Source organism: Paroedura picta, chromosome 9 (assembly GCF_049243985.1).
Source record: "Paroedura picta isolate Pp20150507F chromosome 9, Ppicta_v3.0, whole genome shotgun sequence".
NCBI lineage: Eukaryota > Metazoa > Chordata > Lepidosauria > Squamata > Gekkonidae > Paroedura > Paroedura picta.
In genome coordinates this window covers 35,992,187-36,009,064 of record NC_135377.1, presented here as the reverse complement: position 1 = coordinate 36,009,064, position 16,878 = coordinate 35,992,187, and the positions used below count along the sequence as shown (strand labels likewise).

Sequence of the window (16,878 nt, the reverse complement as noted above, 5' to 3'; positions counted from 1 at the left end):
TGTAAAAGCCTTTCAGCCACTGAAATGGTCCATTTCTGAGCCACTCTGAAAATCCCTTATCTGTTCTTGCCTGTTTGGGGCAAAAGAACCTTGTAAGCTGAAGTTATTACAGGTTATGTCAATAAGAAAGCAGAATGGGTATTTCAAATGATGTAAATCAGATTTGTTTTTACTGACTTCAGTGAAAGAGAGCCAGGAAACTTGAGGTTACTATTGTCTATTGACCTTAAAAGTGAGGTAATGTGTGACCTAAATAAAAAACCAATGAGTTTTCCTAATACTTGCTATAGCAGTGTTTTTAGAAACATGGCTTTCTTAAGGGGGGGGTGTTTGTTTTTTATATAAAGGAATAACTTCCCAGTAAAACTGGACCAATCTTGCTACGTTTGCAAAGAAATCAACACCCTCCCATCCCATGTCCAGTTCCAAAAGCTCCAGGCATACTTTTGGTCCTTTGTTCAACTTAACTAATGATGTGCAATTGGAGCTTCACAAATCAAAATTTGATCCAGACTACATATACTCTTTAACATTATAATTGCAGTGTACCAAATCAGGAACAGTTGGAAATCTTCCGATCTGAATGCTAGTTTGATTTCTGATGTTTAGTTTCATTTTCAGAGAGAAGGGAGTTGGATTTTTATACTCCGTTTTTCTCTACCAGAAGGAATCTCAAAGCAATATACAGGGCCATTCCGCACTCGTCCAAAATAGCACAATGGTTACAAATTGAAATCGCTACAGTTCTGCCATTACGCACAACGTCGTTGACAATCTGCAACACTCCTGAAACCGATCCGCAAAAAGCGCTTCGTTGTAGGGCTTTCAGGAAAATCCCAAAAAGTGGATTCACCCTCCGGAAAGCGCTACACTCTTGCAACCAATCAGCAACACTAGTGAAAAAGTTCTGCAGTCTCTGCAAAGTCCCGCCCCCTATCTCTCTCCTCTGATCTTCCGGCGAAGCGATCGCCTTTTTTTTTCTCCGAGCAAGCGGAGATCAACGCACCGGCAAGCCTTCGTTTACCCAGCGAGGCTTCCCTGGCTGCAGTTTAAGTCACCAAGAACGAAACAATACACAGCCCCGTTTGCTGGTTTATTTTCCCTTTATTTTTTACTGTATTTTCGGCCGAAAATTGTGCCGTGCCGGGGGGGTATTTTTTTTCACTTGGGGGGAGCGTGGCAACGATGAAACGGCAGCTCAAACACCACCTGCTACCTAGATGGGTCTCTCCACTGCAACGAATCAACGCAGATTCGTTGCAACGTGTTTTTTTTAACTTCCTTAAAGGGAAAGGGGCTTTTTGGGATCCTGATAACGGCCGCCCATTGGCTGCTTGATGGCAATATCGCTTCCTGGCTAGCGATTTTTGCAGAGACCGGAAACCTGTGAGAAATGATAGAAGCGCAACTGGATTCTACTACAAAGCCAGGTATGCATAACGACAAATTCCACTATTTAAAATGCCGTTTTTTCGTCCCGCAACCAATTTGCCACATACATCCTGGTGCGGAATGGCCCACAATCTCCTTCCTTTCCTCTCCCCACAATAGATACTCTGTGAAGTAGGTATGGCTGAGAGAGCCCTGATATTTATTCATTACATTATTCATTACATTTATATCCCGCCACTCCCACAAGGGCTTGTGGTGGCTTACAATAAACCCCCCCAATAAAACACAATTTATAACCGACTAGCCCATCAACAAAAAACTAACAAACTAGCGGACTTTGCAAAGATGGCCAAACTGACACTGATAGTTAATGGAAAAACAGAAGAGGTGTTTCAAGAACAATGGGGCCCTTCTCTGAATTATTTAAGAAGATAAACAAAAAGGGGATACTAAAATGGGATATAAGTGTAACAAATGAAGATCATAATAGGAGATCAATAGGAGAGAAAACATCAGGCCGCCGGCAACTTACTTGTGGAGTCCCACAAGGAGCGGTCCTCTCTCCTATCCTATTCAACATCTTCATGCGCCCTCTCGCACAGCTGGTACGGAAGTTTGGGCTGGGTTGCCATCAATATGCAGATGACACCCAGCTCTTCCTCCTGATGGATGGCCGCCCTGACTCTCCCCCAGAAGCATTAGCCAGCTGCCTGAAAGCAGTGACGAGATGGCTCAAGCAGAGTTGTCTGAAGCTCAATCCTTCAAAGACGGAGGTCCTGTGGCTAGGTAGGAAGGGCCCTTGTGAGGAAGCGTGCCTGCCTACCCTGGATGGCGTGCAGCTCTCCACGGCTCACTCCGCCAGGAACCTAGGCGTGATTCTGGACGCCTCCCTCACAATGGAGGCCCAGGTCACAAAGGTAGCGCGGCTGGCATTCTGCCATCTCCGCCAAGCCAAACTACTAGCGCCCTACCTGGCCCCGGAACACCTAGCCACAGTGATCCATGCGACGGTCACCTCTAGACTGGACTTTTGTAACTCGCTCTACGCAGGCCTGCCCTTAACCCTGACCCGGAAACTACAACTAGTTCAAAATGCAGCAGCCAGGATCCTCACGGCAACACCGTGGAGGTCCCATATCCGGCCTATTCTCCATCAGCTGCAATGGTTACCAGTTGAATTCCGGATCAGACTAAAGGTCCTGGTAATTACCTTCAAGGCCATACGCAGTCAGGGCCCAGTGTACCTGAGGGACCGTCTCCCTGCCTATGCCCCCAAAAGAGCTCTACGCTCTACCGCTTCCAATCAGCTAAGGATCCCTGGCCCTAAAGAAGTCCGTCTGGTCTCGACCAGGGCCAGAGCATTCTCTGTTCTGGCCCCTACCTGGTGGAACGAGCTCCCAGAGGAGATCATGGCCCTGACGGAGCTTAAACAGTTCCGCAAGGCCTGCGAAAAGGAGCTCCTCCACCAGGCATTTGGCCGAGACCAGACGTAATCTACAGCGACCAAGGGCCCCTGCTCCCCCCCACCCCTCCCTCAGAATTCAATCAATAAGCCACCCCCCTCAGAATCCCATCAACAAGCCCTGGACCTATTTGTATCACAACTGTTTACTGTTATACTGTGTTGTGTTGGTTGCAATTGTTGGTTATCAATGTACATGTTCTACAGACTGTTTTATGTAAGGTTCTCTGTTATAATGTAAACCACCCTGAGCCTCCGGGGAGGGTGGTATAGAAGTATGATAAATAAATAAATAATCTATTTTTCTTTGTATTAACCACTTATATTATCTGTTCTGTTTCTATATTTTTATATTTATGAAAAAAACCCTAAAAACTAAGGCAAAACACCTAATCATTTGGCGGCAAAACCCCACACTAATACTATTAGGACCTCAGGATGGACAAAGGGGCTGATCTCTCCCTTTAATCCGCTCTTAATAGACCCAGAAAAAGGAGGGGGGGGGGTCCAGACCTTCCTTTGCACGCCGGCCTCAGCGATAGACCTGGTGGAAGAGCTCCATCTTGCAGGCCCTGTGGAATGCTGGGAGCTCCCACAGAGCTGTAGCTCTTCCGGGAGCTAATTCCACCAGGTAGGGGCCAGGATCGAAAAGGCCCTGGTCCTGGTCAAGGCCAGGCCCCCTTCTCTGGGGCCGGGAATGACCAACAGATTTGTCCCCGCAGAGCGCAAGGCCCTGCTGGGAACATAGGACAAAAGGCGGTCCCTCAGGTATGTGGGTCCCAGACCACGGAGGGTCTTGAAAGTAAGAACTAGCACCTTAAACCGGATCTGGGCAGCAACCAGTAACCATTATTATTGCTCTGTGAAAACACTATCAGAGCTGTGATGAGCCCAAGGTCACCCATTTGGCGGCATGTGGAGGAGCAGGGAATCAAACCCAGCTCAGCAGATTAGAAGCTGCTACTCTTAATCACTATACCAAAATGTGATGTTTTCCCAACCAGAATACATTAGCCCATTTGCTTACCTAGAATAATAAGGAAACTCTGTGTACATAAGAAGAGCCTGCTGGATCAGACCAGTGGTCTATCTAGTCCGGCATCCTATCTCATACAATGGCCAACCAGTTCCTCTGGAGGCCCAATGAACAGGGCATAGATACTGACCTTCTCCTGATGTTGCCTCCAGGCCCTGGGATTCAGAGGTGAACTGTCTCTGAACATGGAGGTTGCCTTCAGTCACCATGGCTAGTAGTCGCCATCCATGAATCTATCTAATTCTCTGTCTGGCTATCCATGCCTGTGGCTGTCATCCTCTGACAGCAAATTCCACATTTCAATCACTCTCTGTATAAAGAAGTATTTCCTTTTGTCTTTCCTGAATCTACTGTCCATCAGGTTCATTGGATGCCCTCAAGTTCTCGTATTCGGTGAAAGGGAGAAAAGGTTCGCTTTGCCAACTCTCTCTACTCCAGGCACAATTTTATAAACTGCAATCGTGTCTTGTCCCTCATTAGCCTCCTCTCTCCTAAACTCTTTGCGGCTCTTCATCCTTTTCTCATAGTGAAGGTACTCCAGCCCCACAGTTGCCCTCTTTCTGCACTTTTCTCAGCTCTAGGATGTCCTTTTGGATATACTGAGACCAGGACTGTACACAGATTCAGGTGGGTAGAAGAAGCAGAACAAAAATTAAGTCCAATGTCACCTTTAATACCAACAAAATTTTATTCAAGGTGTGATGGGGGGGGGAACCCCCTGCCTGTTAAGAGTAGGGTTCTTTAGCTTGGAGAAATAACGACTGAGGGGTGACATGATAGAAATTTACAAAATTATGCTTAGGATAGAGAAGGAAGAGAAAGGAGTACTTTTTCCATTTCTCACAGTATAAGATCTTGTAGAACTTGTGGGCACTTAATGAAATTAATGAGCAGTACGTTTAGAACAAGTACATCTCCACCCAAAGAGTAATTAATACATGGAATTTAGTGTCACAAAAGTGGAGGCAGCTACAAGCATAGACAGCTTCGGGGGGGGGGAGTATTAGATTAATATAGAGCAGAGGTTCACCAGTAGTTATTACTTATAAGGTATAGACAGAACAGTATATCTGGGACAGGGATGTTCTCTATTCTGGGTGTTTGGAGGGCAACAGAGTGAGAGCATCTGGAGTTCTGGCCCCACTGGTGGACTGCCTGATGGCAGTTTTGGCTACTGTTTGACAGATAGTGTTGTACTACATAGGCCATTGGCCTGATCCAGCATGGCTTCTCTTATGTTCTTATGATCTTAGTTCAATGTTACTCTTCAGGCAATACTGATGTGGATCCAGGTATTGAGCTCTTAGTCTTTATGTCTCTTTACTGTCACCTAAACACTCTGCCTCTTGTAGCGCAGAGTGGTAAGCAGCAGAAATCCTGTCTGAAGCGATGTCCAGGAGGTTCAGAGTTTGATCCCAGCAGCTGGCTCAAGGTTGACTCAGCCTTCTATCCTTCCGAGGTCGGTAAAATGAGTACCCAGCTTGCTGCTGGGGGGGTAAAATGGTAATGACTGGGGAAGGCACTGGCAAGGCCACCCCGTATTGAGTCTGCCATGAAAATCCTGGAGGGCGTCACCCTAAGGGTCAGACATGACTTGGTGCTTGCACAGGGGATACCTTTACCGCAGTGACCCAGCAGGCCTCAGGTGTCTCAAAGCATTTTCCAATCGTCTTCCCTTTCTCTCCCCATAGCAGACTCCCCATGAGGGAGGTGGGGTAGCGAGCCTCGCAGGGAAGCTGGCAACCCTAAGAGGAAGACTTTCTGTGCACAGCAGTCTTGACCTTAGTAAGGTTTTTTTATACTGTTTTTTTATTTGCAAGGCCAAGGTTATTTGCCAGGCCAATAAGTCATTCAGTTACCATGTACTTGTACTTGTTCTCTATTTACAGTTTTAGGCTGTAAATATTTATTTAGATCTTCCTGCACTTTCCAAACTCACAGGACTGATGCTGGTCTGCCTGTCTGCACCCCAGAATACAAACAGTTGCTGGTAAGGGCTGGCCATAATCCATAGGCCAGGAGGGACAGGCCTTCACCACTCCCTACCAACTGCAGGCAAAAATGGCTCCTTTGAAGGCTGGACTCTGAGGCATTGTACAATTTTGAAGTCCCACCTCCAAACCTCCAGGAATATTTCCAACCCAGGGGTAGCTAACCTCCAGGTGGGGCCTGGAGAGCTTTTGGAATTACAGCTCACATGCAGAGTATAAAGATCAGCTCCCCAGGCAGAAAGGGCTACTTTGGCCAGGGTTGTGGTAGAGAAGAAACACACAGGTTGTTGTTGAATTGAAATACTTGAGGCCTACTGCACAGGGTTGTTGTGCAGATGAAACAGGAAACAAAAGAGCCAGTTTCTTCTGCAGAATAATGCTGTGCAGTGACCTCAAATCTGCAGAAAGTTCCAAAGAAGAAAGACACATGGCTTGGCTGTGTCTAACCTCTGAGCAGAGCAGTATTTTAAGTGAGAAGGGGCTTGTCTGTGACCTCCCTGTCAGGCAATTGTTTGGCAGAAGGGGAAAGTCACCCCCCTTCAAAAGGAAGGCCCTCAGACTACCCTGCGTTGTTCTCTGAAGGAAAATGCCTCCCTCCCCTCAGTCAGGGCCTGTCAGAGGTTCCTTCGCAGCAGGCCTGAGGGGGGGGAGGGGGATCACTTTGCAGCCTCCTGCCAGCTCTGTCAGGGTTCTGAGGCAACTTGAAGTTGGACATGACAGTTAGGACAGCCTTGGGGCAAAAAGGGCTGGCACAGCCTCTGTTCTCATCCCCCTCGGCAGCCCTGCTGACCTCCTGTCCCTGTGGTGGTCAGGAGAAGACTGGCAGCCAGACTGGGCTGGGTGAATGGAATTTTGGTCCGTCCTGATGAGGGGCCAATTGGAAGGCATTTCGTGCACCTCCCCATTGGCCGCTTGGCCCTTGAGTGGCACTTGGAGGGGCGAATCAGGAGCCGCTTTGCAGCTCCTGATTACCCCCTCCAAGTTTTTAGCATGGACAGAGCCTGCCCTAACTCCTCCCCAATAGCCCTTAGGGCTTTATTTAACCGCAGGAGCGGTTAAATATTATTGTTATTGTTATTGTTATTGTTATTGTTATTGTTATTGTTATTGTTATTGTTATTGTTATTGTTATTGTTATTGTTATTGTTATTGTTATTGTTATTGTTATTGTTATTGTTATTATAAAAATACTCCAGTTACCCATCTACTACTTGGGCTTTTCAGGAAAGAAGGAAAAGGAAAAAACTTTTTCACATGCAATTTCTTTAAGGGTTTTTGTTAGTTTTACAGAAACAGAAGATGGCAGGTGACATTGGAGAAGAGTTGCTTTTATATTATGGAAAAGAAAGGCATTCTTTTAGTTGGCACTAACTCATTGGTCCAAATATAAAGTGTTCAGTTTTGTCATTATTGTTTATTTATATGCAAATGTATGCAGATTTACTCAATGAACAATTAAAACACCTATGATTAATCAACTAAATTATTTCAATCAGGCAGCAGCCCTCAATATTATTCAAGCACAATGATGCCTGAAGATTAAATTGAAGCCACTGTATCCGTACAATCATTTTTAACATATAGCTTTGTGAAGTCTTAGTTATATATTGGAATCTGTGTGTGTGCGCGTGCACAGACATTTTTTAAACATATCTTCTCTTTGTGCTCTGGACAATTCTCCCTCAGACAGTTTAGGCATGCCTACAGTACTCAGTTTGTGTTGAGAGATTCCTAAATGCATTTGAAATTCTTATGTCTATAGGGTGCCTATTAATGTTCCCTTATAACATTTTTTAAGCTGCACATTAATAATACTTTTAACATTACTCAGTGGAACAGAGTGATAACTGGCTGATAACTGACCATTTACAAAAATCACATTAATTTGAGAGAGGGAAAATTCCTTTCATAGAACAAAATTTATTTATTGACAATATTTCTAAGATGATCATTACAAGGAGATCAAAGATTTTTCTGTTTAATGAAAGTGGCTTGTATGCACACACATATAAATATTCTCTAAAGTTATCAACAATACAATTTATCAACTCCCACCGAGGAAATCCACGTTGAAAGGCTGCTGAACGGCCACAAAGCAGAGGGCTTGTGTGCAGAATCCTTCAGCTGGCATTCTATTGATGTGATGATTAACCAATGTTATGCAAACAATTGCTCTCAGTCCCAACCCCTGATCTCACGTTTGTCTGTATGGCTGGTTTGCACAAACATAAAGAGCAGCAGCATAGGAAGGGTTTCTACCTGAAGGAGGAATCCTTGATCTACTGCAAGCTATACACTTACACATAAAGTGCTCTATTGTAGAAGAATATTTAGTGGACTGAAGTATACCTCCTACTGTCTGAGAGCCTGTAAAAATGTAGTCCTCAATTAGATTTCCAAAGGAAAGAATTTCCTTCACAAATCATTTAAAGTGTTATTAGTAGTTGCTTCAGACTCATTATTCTTGGCACATCTGAGCAAATCTTTTGTTGCATGCATTCAAAGAGGTTTTAATCTGTACTTGAATTCAACATCAGTTGTTGGTTGTAAAATTCCAAGTCCAGCACGTGACTGGTCTAATGAAGGACATTTCACATTTTTGTCCACAAACTCCACCTCAAAGCAGGAAAGCAACAGAGTCAAAAATTGTTTAATTTCATGAACTGCAAATAATCTTCCAGGGCATTTGGCACGCCCTATTCCAAATGGCATGTAGTAATATTTTAACTTCTGACCATTGCGATAAAAAATTGTCTTTTCTTCTCCATTTTTGCTAAGATAACGGTCATACTTGAATGCCTGTTAACAAAGCCCAAAATAACATAATTAATTCAGAAACTCAATTATAAGTACATTTTTTAGGTTTCACACAAGTAGATATAAAATTTAAATTGCTTTTCTGGATTCCTCATCCCCAACCTGATTCTTCTCACTTGTACACCATCAGTAAGAGAGGAATTGAAAAGAACTAAGTTCGCCAAGACCGATTTCACACAGGCAGAAAAGGTCAGGAATGCAGTCATATGGCAGTGGGGAGAATCCCTATTTCCATATGATGTCACCATTGGGGCGGGCCTCTCCTGGGCCTCATGCGCTTTAAGGCACCGTTGGCCTGAGTTAAGGGAATATGGATATTTTCCATGTTCCCTTAGCCACGCTGGGAGCCAATGGGGCCTCTCCAACAGCAAGCCTGGAGAGGGCTGAAAATACCACACTTGGCTTTGCGGAGCTTCACTGCATTATGGGGCTGAATGGGCATTTCCCCCCTCCCCAGGAAGGTGGGATTGCACCTTCCTGCAAAACAGCTCCCCACTTCCCATGGCTTAACCTTCCACCGTAGGTGCATCCCCCACAGGGACACATTTCAGCAGCAGATATGCTCCAGTCTTCTGCCACAATGCACCAGTGGCAGCCTGGAGCAGCGCTGCCAGTGCAGAATTGATCCAAGTGAATTTGACCTTAGGTACAAAGCTACCAATTTTTTAAAGACTATTTAATTTTTATTAAAATTGCAGCTTGCTTGGCATGTACTTGTTACACATTTATTTTTCCTTGCACCCCAATGCATCTTGAGAAAGTTCTCATAAGTTCACTGTTTTTCTACCAAAAGCATAGAATCTGTGAGTTACAGAAGAATAACAGCATTGACACCAAATGCTTTATTGTAGACAAAGACACCATCTCTTTAATTTGTGCAATTATTATCTGAAGCTTTAATTACTCACCAAGGGATCAGAATAAATTTCTGGATCAAAATGTAACAGCTGAGGATAAAGGGCTATGATGTCATCTTTGCGGATATTGTAGGAGCCAGTGCTTAGCTGCAAAGAGAAATCTTCCTTAGCAACTCTGATTGTCATAGATGCACTGGAGAGTCGTATTGCTTCTTTGATAATACTATCTGTGTAAAAAAAGATAGAGGGTCATTAACACAGACACATTTTGAAGATGATGACAAGAATAAAATTCCTTGGATTGTTATTATTTACAACCGAATGCTGTTACGGCTATGTTGAAAGCACATATGTTGTAGTGTGACCATGAACAAGAATACTATAAAACTGGTGTTTCTTAATGTTTAATGGTTTCTAAATATCAGCAGGAAGGGAAGACGGGGAAAGCCACATGGTAAAGCCCAGTCTCAAAAGATCTTGGAAGATAAGCAGGGTTGTTTCTTGGACAGGAAGATTCTGCAGAGAAAGGCACTGGTAAACTATCTCTGCTTCCCACTTGCCTTGAAAAGCCTTGACTGAGGTTGTCAGAAGGTGACTGCGGTGTGATGGTGCTTTACGCACACAGAAATATCAGCAGTTCATTGATCATTAGTGGAGCAATACAGGAAAGTGGTGGAAGTTCCAGGTACTTTATTACTTACTAAACAAGTCTTAACCTGGATGTCTAAACTAGCCTGATCTCATCAGATCTCTGAAGCTAGGCAGGGTCAGCCCTGTATTTGGAAAGAGACCACCAAGGGATATTAGGGCCACGATGCAGAGGCAGGCAATGGCAAACCACCTCTGAGCAGCTTTTGCCTTGAAAACATTGTTGCCATAAGTCAACTGACACTTGATAGCAAAGAAATCAAACCAAGCATACCTAATACAGGCATGTTATCCAGCTGTTTTTGATTCAACCAAACATGCTTCCTATTCAAGCCCATTTTTTCACCAGCATTTTCCAGCACCTGTTGTATCTCTTTTACAGCTGCTTCCATTGCTTTTGGATTCCTGAAACAGAGAAGCTGGTCACAATGCAAAGAGTGGCTATGACCTTATGCATGGGCACCAGGAAGAGAAGATACGTAGTTGCTAGTCACAGTCTCTGCTAAGTGGATGAGAGTAGCAGGCCTTTGTGAAAGAAAAGATGGAACCCAAAGCCTCCTGAAGATCAAGTAACAACCCTCTATTTCCTCCCAGGATGAAATGTTCCTAGCCCACCACAACTATTAAAGTCATATTTACAGATGGCCATGGGAAAGAACAACCTGAATAGCCCAGATTAGCTCAATCTCATCAGGTCTTGGGAGCTAAACAGGATTGGCCGTGGTCTGGTTAGTATGTGGGTAGATGACCACCATGGAAGATGGAAGTTATGCAGATGAATGCAATTGCAAACTATGTCTCTTCTTGCCTTGAAAACCACATGAGAGGTAGCTATGAGCTGGCTGAGTTGGTTGAGACCTGAAATGTAACCGATGCATGTAAAGCTTATACCCAGTATTAAACTGGACCCAAACATTGTTTTATTGCTTCAGACCAACACGGCTGAATTTATTATCATTATGATTATTGAAATATAGGTTGAACAAACATATTTTAAATGATGTGAAATCTAGTTTCTGCAATGGAGAGAATATAAAAGGTAAAGTTTTACTGAGACAACTAACTACCATTTCTGAATATCCTGCGTATTATGGTCTCAGATAGTTTGTGACTTTTTCTATAAATTAGATGAGAAATCTGAGGTGTGGTTCAATTCTTTTCATCTTTTGGCAGGACAACACAGAAGACCAGTTTGCCAAATACTATGCATACTGTGGCATAATCCAGAGCAGAATTTGGCTGCACAGATGAAATTTCTATTTCTTATAGTATGGCTTGTGTAGCTACTTACTTAATAAGATAGAATGAGCTCCAAAATGTAGCTGGAATTGTGTTTGCTTGTGAAGCCCACAGAACTGCAAGATGGGTCTTTGCTTTTTCCTCATCATCAAAAGTTGAGAGTGTGTCATTCAAGAACATGCGGAGAGAAATAAGTTCAGAAATGTTCTCCCTTTTTTGAAGATTCTCATGGAGTAGAGATTCAGCCAGCTTCTCACGTGCCCTGTGGGCACCTTTGAATATATAGATAGGTAGGCCTGCCACAAGAGCTGGAAAAATTTGGTCAAATTCTTTAAAATTCTCTAGAGAGGATAGAATAAGAGATTTTTGGTCTTCTTGGTTAGAATGAATCTTGTCATTGTTTGTGTTAATCTCTGTACCAAAAAGTGTTAAAAACCCAGATCCAAACATCACACGGCAACAGAATTCATAAAGCTTATCTGTTACCCAGTCACTGGAATTCAGTTTTGATGCAGTTGATTCCAGCATAACACAGGAAAGGTTTTTCATCATAGCTTCATTGAGAAAATTCAGGGCTTTACCCTGCAATGTTTTCATGAAGGTCTGGTGCATATTTTCAGTGGTGTTACCATCCTTTGGATCAATACTTCCATGTCCAAAAGCCTGTCATCAAATATGGCAAAAATTAAGAAAAGCTGATTACAACCTATAGCTGGGATCCATCCTCTTCACCTCTTTCTGGCCACAAACATGCACTCTGGGAAGCTCTTTGAATCTCATGGCCAGAAAGCCAAATATGCTAGGAGAACATTGAACAGTATGGAGAGGGGGGGGAGTATTAGGAGCCCTATACAGCAGCAGAACATGGCCCACAAAGCGAATGAATGTACAATGAAAAACCACAAGCAAGTGATTTTATCCATAATTTAAACCAGTGATATAGAATAAGAGCACAGATTATTAATTATAGCCTACTGATAATGATAAATAAAGTATGATTACTTAGGACCTTAATTCCAGTTCAGCTGAAAAGAGATTTTCATTGTCTCCTGCCAAAGTAGCGAGTAGACTCTGATTTTTCCAGAGTAGACGGAAATGATAGCTTGTACTGAATATGAGTGTTATCCTCAGGCCTTTCTTCCATTTTACACCTTCATGTGTTTGGTTAGAAAAGGTTGCACTTGAAAGCGTGAAACATAAGGTTTTTATTTTAGAATTGAAACTGATTGTAGAAACCTGCTGGCACTAAAGCTCAACCGAATGCGATTAGATGGACTGGGGAGTTTCACGGACTGCGTGATTAGTGTTTGTTTGTTTGTTTGTTTGTTAAACATCCAGGGTACAAAAAACTGGTTTACAGTTTCCACCCACACAATTTTCCTGATCAGAAACCATGTTCTTCTATGCACTCAGACTGCGGAAAAGGTACAATGAAAAAACTTAAACTCTCTATACTTGTGTCCTGGTCCCGATATGAGCTGAAACTGCCAATGTCATGTGTATGGAGCCAGGCATCCCATGTTGATATATAGAAGATACCTGTTTCACAGTAGCAGTCAATGACATACGACATGAACATCTAAATGACAACCTGCAGCATGGAAATCCATGACAACAGTTTCTGATAAATTTGTTACAAAATGCCTTTAATGTGAACATTATAATTTGAGAGAACTACACAGTATATCAGGATATATTCTGCTAAACTGTGATTTACGAGTTTTAAATGAATCTATCCTGATCTCTAAAGAAAATCTGTTTCTATATAACTAAGTTTTTGAACAAAGATGCTGGTACATTTTTAGGATTTCCACCATTCTAAATTTAAAAAAAAACAACTTCAAATACATTGTATTATTTCTGAAGCATTCTCATTTTCTGAATGTGCTACCTTTGCTGAGGCTGTGAAATGGAACTTTTTCCAGTCCAGATATCTTCCTTGTTGCATCACAGAGTGATAGGAAAAAGGGTCTGTGAGAAAATGAACATATTTTCCTGCCAACCTGCAAGTGAAAATGGAGCCATATTTCCTTTGTCTTTCTCTGAGGAATTTGAGAGGATTAGAGCCAAACCGTAAAGCACAGCCCAGATATGGCACCATCCCATTCTCCAAGGGTGGCTCATTCAGACGTCTGCAAAAGGCAACAGGGACATGGCATAGATTAGGATCATAAATTCAGATTTGACCTTCAAGTCTGCCATGGAAGCTTCTATTTACAACGCACAATTTCCATTGTTGCTAGAAGGAATTGCCCTCATCTGAGCAATAAATCCACTAAGGAGGTACTAGATAACTAGCAAATAATAACTTGAGCACAATACAGAAGCTTGTTACAGCCTCAGTCATGAAAATGCACCAAGTGCAGTAAATCAAATTCAATGCAATTTATCTTCTGTTCTAAACATATCACTACTTTCTCATTCACTCTTCGTTATCACCAATAATTTTTAACATAAATAGAATTCAAAATATGTTTGCCAAGATACATTTTATTATCTTATGAATACTGTAGAACAGAATTGGAGAAGGGTTTTTTTCTATTTGAGTAAAATAAGCTACATTTGGGTGAACCCTGGCAATCTCCCAGGGTTTGCTGTCTGGTGAAATGAACAGAAAATCTGTTTGGCTTAACTTTGGGTGGCTCATGTATACAACATGATTGCTAGCATTGCTGATACATGCCTTTTTCTTTTACAAATATTTTAAAATACATGTTTTTTTTTCTATTTACCATCTGCCCAAAAAGTCCACAGGTGAATAACTGCCTTAATATACCACTGAAGAGGAATGTGACAAACCCTTTCACATAAGTTGCCAAGACCAATATATATATACATGCATTTATAACCCAACCCAACTACACTGAACTGTTCTTCCAATTAAACAGAGTTAAAGGTAAAGGTATCCCCTGTGCAAGCACCGAGTCCTGTCTGACCTTGGGGTGACGCCTTCTAGCGTTTTCATGGCAGACTCAATACGGGGTGGTTTGCCAGTGCCTTCCCCAGTCATTACCGTTTACCCCCCAGCAAGCTGGGTACTCATTTTACCAACCTCGGAAGGATGGAAGGCTGAGTCAACCTTGAGCCGGCTGCTGGGATTGAACTCCCAGCCTCATGGGCAGAGCTTTCAGACTGCATGTCTGCTGCCGTATCCACTCTGCGCCACAAGAGGCTCTTTCTAAATCCATAGAAGTCATCAAAAGGGAAAAAAAACTCTACTCAGGGTTTCATTACAAGTTTCACTGAATTAATTGGTTGCATTTTTTACATGAACCTAAGTGTGCACTTCTGATCAAAGCTACCAATTGCTATAATGTTAATAAGAGAGGGTGGGTTGGGGTGGTGAGGCTGCCAGGGGGGGGGAAGCTTGCAAGGGGGGTTGGGGGTGGCTTGTTTGTATAATTGTTTCAAGACTCTCTTTTTTTTGAGGTCCATGTAAATTGTGATTATGTGATATAGCCACTGAAAAACTGAAAAATCCTAAAGTAAACTGTAGATCAAGTAATCTTTGAAAGCATAGTGAACTTATGCAAAATGGGGGGGGATCAGATATGTATAATTACAAAATATCTAAGATGACAATACTATGGAATGTTAATTAAATTGATGGGCAGAGATCAAATAATTTACTGTCGTTTACATTTCCAGATCACATTAGTGACTTATTATTAACAGCTTTCAGACTTTGGGCTTTCCTCCTGAAGCAAGTGAGGTTTTCCTATATGTGTGCTATGAGCACACAAAAGCAAATACATGTTTAGTGGACACACTAAATTGCTATATATTTGCATGCATTGCTTTGTTTGAATATTTGTAACATATTACTATATAATGCTGCATTTCCTTATCACTTAACAAATGGTACACATAAATCACTTTTATCACTTTTTATCTTCTGTGTTATAAAAGCAAGACACTAAAAGAGAAACAAGACAAAAACCATACAGAGAAATGTCAACATGTGTATTCATTTGTTTCCTAGAGAACTAAAACCTTTTAATCAATTTTATTTTAATTATTAGTAAATCAAATGATTAACCTATGAAAAGTAATTACAGATCTAATTAGAAAATATCTGTAATATAGAAAAGGAGATTCTTAAATATATTTCAAAGACCATGTTACTGGCTGACTTCACCTGAACTTCAATGCCAATCATTTCTGAAAATCTCAGAAACACAAATCATATAATTTAGTCAATCCTACATGTAATTTAACTCGTGAAATTTGTGCCAGTGTTTCAAAAGGTCTGTCTACTAATTCTTCATGCATGCCCACTTGGAAAGTGAGTCATTACAGTTAACTTACTTTTACCAATGGCTATTTTATTAAGCATACCAGGGTTTTTTAAAAAAAAAACATATTCAAATATAGTGATATAAAAGGGGAAAGTACAGATGTCATCAAAATATGTATTAAAAATCATTCTTACCTCCTTCTTATCCCTATAACCAATAACAAATTACAGCACAAAATAATCACTATTTCCCATAAGAAAAGCAATGCAGATATTGCAGACATTTCAAGCAACTGTCGTAAATTTACAGGAGTTTACACCCAAGCCTGAAAATGTTTCAGAAGATGTGAAAGTGCCACTTTTTATATTCAGTATAGGAGTGCCCATTCATTGAACTGAAATAACCTAAGTAAGCTATTAATTAACCATTTCTGGACAAAACTTCTGTGCCTCCAGACCAAAATCCCTGCAAAAACCAGGACAAAGTTGTATTAGATACTTGAAGCGGTGGCCTTGAACTGATTAACACTTATCAGTGAAGGCTGAAAGTAATCAAAGGGCTGTAATAACTGATAATGTAAAGGTCTCTCAGACATATTGTGATGTAACCAGCAGATTGACCAAGCTCAGTTTATAGTTCAATTGTATCTTTGTCATACTGTGACGTGACTTCTACTGGGGATGCCAACTTCTAATTTCAAGAATGCAGGTGTGGTGCCAGGAGAGGGAGAAAAGGCAGCCTGACATGTAGGAAATGCAGTCTGGGCTAGGGACAAAACTGAGTGGAGCCAATGTTGAATTTAAGTGTGATACAATTAAAAATTGCATTCCTTTCTTCATTACTTGTTTTAGATGGAACTATAGTACCAGTTCAAATTGACATGTAGTGAAAGGGATCTTTAAGTCCTGTAAGATCCTAGGAAATGCTTGGGTAGAAGTGACAGGCAATAATTTAATGTTAAGATTCGATGGCAATGTGTTTATTATCAAACATTATGAATAAAAGAAGAGTTGGTTTTTATACCCTGCTTTTCACTACCCAAAGGAGTTGCAAAGGGACTTGCAAACACCTTCCTTTCTTCTCCCCATAATAGAAACCCTGTAAAGTAGGTGTGGGTGAGAGAGTTCTCAGAATTGTGACTATCCCAAGGTCACCCAGCTAGCTGCATGTGAAGGAGTGGGGACTCTATCCTGGTACT

General features: G+C 41.9%; 1 protein-coding gene across 1 annotated transcript; it reads right to left on the bottom strand.

Annotated features, from left to right (window-relative positions):
* Positions 1-7,862: 7,862 nt before the first annotated feature.
* Positions 7,863-15,963, bottom strand: CYP7A1 (cytochrome P450 family 7 subfamily A member 1). Its single transcript, XM_077351199.1, has 6 exons — positions 15,875-15,963; positions 13,334-13,574; positions 11,495-12,105; positions 10,478-10,608; positions 9,607-9,782; positions 7,863-8,680 (listed from the first exon to the last, which is right to left on the bottom strand). Exons 1-6 carry the CDS (start codon positions 15,961-15,963, stop codon positions 8,381-8,383), a joined length of 1,548 nt encoding a protein of 515 aa, XP_077207314.1. The 3' UTR covers positions 7,863-8,380.
* Positions 15,964-16,878: the final 915 nt, after the last annotated feature.